The 7,153-nt window shown below is 40.0% G+C and overlaps 1 protein-coding gene across 1 annotated transcript; it reads right to left on the minus strand.

Annotated features, from left to right (window-relative positions):
- Nucleotides 1-1,403: 1,403 nt before the first annotated feature.
- On the minus strand, nucleotides 1,404-6,813 carry zfand2a (zinc finger, AN1-type domain 2A). The gene is made up of 10 exons (XM_008280355.1): nucleotides 6,637-6,813; nucleotides 5,526-5,624; nucleotides 5,320-5,414; nucleotides 4,797-4,928; nucleotides 4,562-4,713; nucleotides 4,341-4,469; nucleotides 4,156-4,231; nucleotides 3,984-4,060; nucleotides 1,936-2,020; nucleotides 1,404-1,720 (listed from the first exon to the last, which is right to left on the minus strand). The coding sequence occupies exons 2-10, from the start codon at nucleotides 5,578-5,580 to the stop codon at nucleotides 1,682-1,684; spliced, it is 840 nt and encodes a 279-aa protein (XP_008278577.1). The 5' UTR covers nucleotides 5,581-5,624; nucleotides 6,637-6,813; the 3' UTR covers nucleotides 1,404-1,681.
- Between the last annotated feature and the right edge of the window lie 340 nt (nucleotides 6,814-7,153).

A 7,153-nucleotide genomic window follows, 5' to 3' on the forward strand; every position in this document is an offset into this window, starting at 1 on the left:
ACCAACTGCACCACCTTACAGCCCAATCTCAAAGATGCTCAGTTAAAAATAAAGATGTGCAAATTTGAGAAGCTGGACGCAGAACTGTTTTCTATTCAATCAGTATAAATGGCATGAATGATGAGCTGGTTTCCAAAACGTCTACTGAATAATTCTGCTCATCAACAAATCACTTCAAATCTCTCATGCGTACAAGTGTACAATCCCTTCTTATAATATCTCAAACGTAACTCTACCCTGTCGCTTCCTCTAGAATTAGTGGATCTCTAAAGTGCCTGCCTTGCTCTCCATGCACGCCTGCCCACTCGCTGCAGCTCAGGCACACCAGCTCACCAACAACTCTGCACAACCACTCCATGCTGCACAGATGTAACAGTGGAGTAATTCAACCATATACGGCTGGACTAGAAACTGACTGAAGAAGAATGATGCCGCAGAAAGCCCCACCCCACAAGCTGACATGATCGCTTTCTTATTTGTTGCCTATGAAACCCTCAAAGTCTAAATTCCTGTTTCTGAGACTGTTACTGCTAAACTGCAGTGTCACAATGGAAACGCTGAGTCATGGTGTCAACTGCCTATTTTGCAAGACATGTCTTCTGGCATGCAAAAATCACCATATGGACATGCTAGCAAGGTTTTAAAAAACGTAAGCACAGGGGATTTTCAGTCAATTAGTTCTGCTTCAGTGACAAAAAAGTGCAGCAGGACAGAAAACGCACTGTCATGGTTTTCTTCATATTTCGGTTCGGCCAAATCCAAACCAGTCTGAGCATCATTTGTATAAGCACTGATTTGGAAACATATTTGTTAAATTATAAAACAAATCAATCTGGTGCACACTGTCATGTTTGTTGCTTTCATGCATTTACCTTCTTTATGATGATGATCACAGTTTACATCTTTTCCTTTGTTCTGTTTTTTCTATCTGCTGCGAGAGCAATAAAGGTTCTGTCTATGATAAGTCTGAGCTCTTTGCATGTTTCATTCAAGTAGTGCGTTTTCAGTTTGGGATTAAATTAAAAACTGAAACAGCCAAACAAATCCTGCACACTGTTGATCACTTGTGCTCATTTTATTCATGACCTTTCAGTCAGACCTTGATTGTGGTCTGTGGGCAAGAACGCTGTAAATAAAGTGAGCACAAATCATCGAGTGTTGGTGCGAATAAAAAAAAAAATTGTTGCCACTTACAGCTGCACATGCATCACCCACACAGATACTGTGCTTTAATAAAGCTGCCCCAATTTGCCAATCTCTAACCTCTCCTGCTAAAAGGCTGAATAAAATATTTGATTACTCCACATCCCGATAATGGACTTGCTGATTTGCCTAAATTACAGGTCCTAAACCTCTACATCCCAGCCACAGTGCGTCATCAAAATCAAGTGAGCAACTCAGAATTCAGGGTGCATCTTTGACATAATTTAATAGTATTCATATATGGTAATACAATGGATTCATCATGATCAGCATATAAAATATGTACAGAGCAAATCATTAGTAAAAATGACAGATCCTGCTGGAAAGTATATGTGCTTATATTGTAGAAGGCGGTAATATCTCAGCAACTCCCAAGAGCATGTCTTCATTGAACAATCACTGATCCTGGAGAGCGACATCTCAGATGTGCAGTTTCTAGTAAATAATGAGCACAGCTTCAAGTCTAACTGGTCCGTGATTAAGAAAGGCTGCAGTTGGACTGTTTGGACTCCCTCCCCTGAACAAACAGAAAACTCTGTTAGAAACAAAGACTCATTTCATCCACGCATTTTGTTTTAACAATTAAATATGTATTAAAGGCAAATCAGTCTTTTATCTTCTGCCAAGAAGGGGGAAAAAAAAAAGTTCAAAGAGGGTGGGTTGCCATGACAACACTTTACCTATATATGTGTTCCTGTTAGCATGCTAGTGACGGCTAAGCTTTCCGGGTACCTGTTGTCTCTGCTGCTGACGTCTGTATTCTTCTTCACTGGCAGCGAGAGCCTGAGCGAGAGCCAGATCCTCCTGCTCCTGAGGGCTGAGACGCAAACGATAAAAATAAATAAATGAAAATCAGTAAAACGCAAAAAAAATAAACTAAGTGCCTGTGGGAAATAAACCCCCAAAAGCAAAAATCTGTTAAACCTAGCAGGATTGTTATTGATACTTTACTGCTCACTGTCTCCAAACCCAAGCTATTTAATTATGATCATATTTATTAACCACTTTGCACTAGTTCAGATTCATTCTTGACTTTGGAAACAGCAGCTGGAGAAGAATCTCAACATAAACTTTCCTCAATAGTTGTTTAAATTTTAATTTCCACAACAATTAATGAGTGGCCCTGTGGTGAGATTGCCAATTAACACTACTTGTTCACAAAACCAGTTCATTCTAAAGCTTACAGCTGTGTACATGGAAGCTGAGGACATTCGTTTGTAGCAATTCCAAGAAAAATGTGGAGTGTTCACACCACTTCTTATATCAAGGCAAACTGCAGCGCCTGCTGTGTCCTTTGTGTAATCTTTTAATCAAACTTTCTCTCTGGCTGAGACATAATACAGCTTTGTATTTTACTTAAACAACTGGAGGACTGAAACTCAAGAGATGGATAAGACGCACATCACAGCCATGCTGAGTCTTTCTTGCAAGCAATCTGCCAACTGAAACATTTTCCCCATGTGGAATAATATCCCTTTCCTTACAAATCAGTATCGTAGAATTATAAAGCAGCACGGAGAATGTTGTAAACTCCTCGCCCTAAAGCCTTTTTGGCCAATAGAAGCCTGACCAAAGACAATAAATAACCACCAACTACCAGCTCTGCTGCATTGAGGAAGCGGGGAAACATGTGTTCCTCAGTTTAGTGGTAGTGCATCTCTACATTTATGTGTAAATATGTAAAAAAAATAAAAATGTGTTAGCAAAGTTAGCACTGGTTTTGATTTTGGCCAGTCTGCCACTGCTAAAAGTCACCTCGAGTAAACGAAGGAGATAATGCAGGGCTCCAGACTGTGACTGAAATGGTTGCATTTGCGACCCTTTTTTTGAGAGTGTGTGAGTTCAAATTTAAAGCGGTCGCATTGACGCGAGTGCATGACCATCATTAAGCTGTATTCGTCTTGCTGCAACCAGCACACGAAGCTGCTGCGTTAACCACAGTGGTGGAAAGTAGTATTTGATATATCTTTGGTGTACTGCGCTATTTACACTTAAAAATGAGGTCTTCTCGTGATAAACGGAGCATACCTGCATTCGCTGTTTTTTCATAGAAAAGAGCGCATGTGAATAAAATCACTCGGTCTCATTTTGGACCAATCAGACATGAGAATGCCCTAGTTAACTCTTTTTAAAGCCATTTTTGGTCGCACACCTGTCTGAGCACACCACAGATACCAACAGCATCTACCGCATCCTGCAATGTGAACACGGGTAAATCATTGTGTCTATCGATGAGGAAATGTTCAGCGAGTCATGTTTTCCGTGCGACCAAATGAGGAAGTTGGTCGCATCGGTGTTTACCGGTGAAGAAGTTAGTCTGGAGCCCTGTAATGTTAGACGCTCTGGCATCACAAGGCAATAAGTCTCTTTATCCCCGTCTACACATCAGCACTGCAAAAAAAGCTTCTGAATATCTTCACCCTCACAGAGTTTTCTAAAAGCTCAGTTTTTAATAACCTAAAACTGTGTTTGCAGGTGTACGAAACACCAAAACGCACTTGAAAAGTTAAGTGTTCAGTAAGACCATGGAATTGTAGACAGAACTTTTGTTTCCAGCCTTGCTAGCACAACGTATTTAATAAACCATATTGATTCAGAATTATTTAAAATCTATTCTATCCTCACATGTGCATCCCTTCAACTAGGAAATCAGTGTTCTAAGCTAAAGGTCAGTGAGAAAAACACTCCTCCCCTCTCAACAGCGTCACAAAGACAGAAGTGGTCTGAAGTGGTGAAGCTCATAATAGGATACTTCTGGGATTACGATGAAGTTTACTCACGTAAGAGTCGGCTGAACTGTCTGCCGCGAATCAGCCAAAGACATCTCCAGAGCCCTTTGTAAAGCCTGCTCCTCTGTCTGCAATGACAGCACCAGAGCAGCACACTTAAGTTTACATCGTCCTGGGATTTATTTAGTTAAACAAGGTGACGTCGTGTAAGTGATGCGCGTACCATGCCGGCCTGAAACGATGCTGATGGTGGTATTACATTCTGTGCTGAAATGGAAGTAGGGATCCGTTGGGTAGAGCTGCAAAAAAAACAAACAAAGGAGTGACTTAGTATTTTAGTTCAAAAAGTCATTACATTCACCGTTTTCTCAGACAGTTTTGGAATCAGCATCAGGTAGAACCACTCACCCAGTACTGTGACTTCTGTTGTTTACACTGACACCGTTAGAAACAGGTCGAGAGTTTCCTGAACCGGATGAACTAGAACCAGAGGCAGAGGTGGAGGAAGCACCTTGTGTCCTCATTACAGCAGCGTGTCTAAAACAAACATGATAAAGTAAGTCAACAGCCCTCATTGGGTCAAATTAAAAGCACAGCAGTATGGGTGGGTGTGTTGCGACTGCACTCACCCGGATTTGGACAGAGGTTTCCCATCAGTCTTACAATCATGGTCTAGTGGGTGTCGATGTTTAAGACAGTAATTTAAATGACACTGGTCACAGGTCACTCGTATCATTTCCTTCTGCTTACAGCCTCCTCTAGAGCATTTATTCGTGAAAATCTGAAGGAAAGAAACACAACATCTGTTATCGCCGTTTCGATTCTAACTCGCCGTTACACATAACACATCAGTTTTACTCTGACCTTTCTCTTTCTTTGTGCAGGGTCTGATTTGCAGTCCCGATCAATGTGTTCACCGACTTTAATGTCAGGCATCTCTCCCCTCTTGATGGGAATCGGGATGTTACACAAAGGGCATACCGGGACCTGGACATCCTACAGGAGATCGAAAGCGGCAAATAAAGTTATTTTATGAACACATGATAAATCCTTTAAAAAGGTGAAGATGATATCATAAACACAACTGTCAACTTTGTTCATAACAATATGAATTAAAGACACAATAAAAATAAGATATGGACGCCACCATCATTACTTTTATTTATATGGGGCGGAGACAATTTTTTACGAGCCCTACATGGAATTTAATATCAGGACAGAGACGCAAAATATATCAAAATCAGCACCAGGTTTGCTCAATGCTGTGGAATTATTCATTTTTATTTACACATATAAATCTGTGTGATTTGATCTAAATATATTACTTCACAAAAACAAATTAAATGTAACATTAGCAGCACTGCCGAGAGTTACTTGTATGACGTACCTTTTTGTAGGATGATGTGCATTTGTGATTTGCATAGGTTATGTGGTCCTTGCAGAAAATCTCTTGACAGGCGTCACATCTCATTGGAAGAAAATCTGTAAAGTCGAACATTTATTTATTTTTTAAACCCTTAGGTGTAAATAAGACTTAACAAGTCAAGCAAAGAGCTAGAGACAATCAGGTGCTGTATCTGAAGCGGTACTTGCCTAAACGTTTGCAGGTCTTCTCCGAGCAGTGCTCTCCCAAATCTGGAAACTCCATCTCAGAAAACTATCTTTACAGTCGACGATGGTGAAACACACAACCTGAAGCAGGAGGAAATGGAAATGTTTAAAAAAGTCACAGATAAATCAGATGAAATTAAATATGGTGTAAGATGGTTCCATATGTGTATATAGTAGGATTTTTGACAAGCACGTATTTTCTTTTTTAGACAAAGTGCTGAACATATTAGAAGACAGTCAAGAGCAAGACAAGATAAACACTTGTAAAATAAATGTGTAAAACAATACTAAACAGCAAGTCAAAGAATGACACTGTAAAGATGAAGTTCTGACAGTGGATTTACTGACAGATATAAAGTCTTTAACACAGAGATGTGTTTCTGGCATCACAATAAATGCATTTTTATTGTAGGTTCAAGTCTCAATGTATTGTGTTCCTGTGAAAATGAAAGCTGTGTCTGTTAACTGTAGTGTGTATGTAAAAGAGTTTTGAATGTACTAAAGTTTAATGCTTTGTACTGAAACTATATTGTCCCTATCACATAAAAACATATTTATTGTCATTGTCATGGTAGGTCTCAGTGAACGCTAGCTTATGAGGAATTAGTTATGAGTCACAGTAGTCCTACGATGAGGTTGCTAAATTGTTAGCTTGCTAGCGAGGCTAGCTAGCTAGCGAGGCTAACTTATACGATTAGTTCCGTTACGTAACCAAGTACAGCTCATGTTGATTAGGGCCATACTCCAGAGAAACACAAAATACAATTCTGTGGCAGATTATGACAAGTAAATACTTTCAGTTAACATCAGTTATACTTATCAAAAAAATAACATCCTGACTACTGAGCTTCATAGTAACTAGTTAGCTTGTGTTTTACTCCAGTGAGCAATAAGCCAAAAAATTAAGTTACCTTTCCTTAAAAATATTAAATAATTTACTCAAAAAACGTGCTGCATTTTCTCTCTTTTTCGACCAGAAGCTCCAGAATAAACACCGTTAACAGGCAGCTAGCTGCTTTTGTTACTCCCACTGTTTAGATAGCCGACTAAGCTAGCCACAGCTAACCCTCGCTTTGCTTTAGTTTTAACTCACCAGCTCCCGTCTCCTCGTCGATCTGCTGCCTTCTGTGGGGGAGGCAGCGACGCTATCTTGAATTGTCCGTGTTACTTCTGACTTCTGTGGCTCCTCTTCGACAGTTGTTTGACCACCAGATCCCTGAGCACCGCTGCCTGCTAGCCGCTCAGCTGTCTGTTTTCATCGAGTTTTGATGTGTCACGCACGCTCCTCCCACGACGACACGCACGCTGCGTCATCGGAGCGGCCCACGTCGCCGCCCACAGGTGAGCTGCTCAAAACAGTCCGTGGAAAAGACAGGTGAAGTCTGGAACCTTCTAGAGCTTTCCATCCTGATACGTGACTGCCTTTTGCTGACTAGTAGGTACTGTTTATTATCATTATTATTAGTAGTAGTAGTAGTATTTTTTTTTTTTTTTCTTAGTCGTAGTAGTAGTAGTATTTTTTTTAAATATTTTTTTTTCTTAGTCGTAGTAGCAGTAGAAGAATTTTTTAAAATATTTTTATAAAGTTTTTTTTAAGTATTTTATTTTAT

Source organism: Stegastes partitus, unplaced genomic scaffold (genome assembly GCF_000690725.1).
Source record: "Stegastes partitus isolate 25-593 unplaced genomic scaffold, Stegastes_partitus-1.0.2 Scaffold191, whole genome shotgun sequence".
Taxonomy (NCBI): Eukaryota; Metazoa; Chordata; class Actinopteri; family Pomacentridae; genus Stegastes; species Stegastes partitus.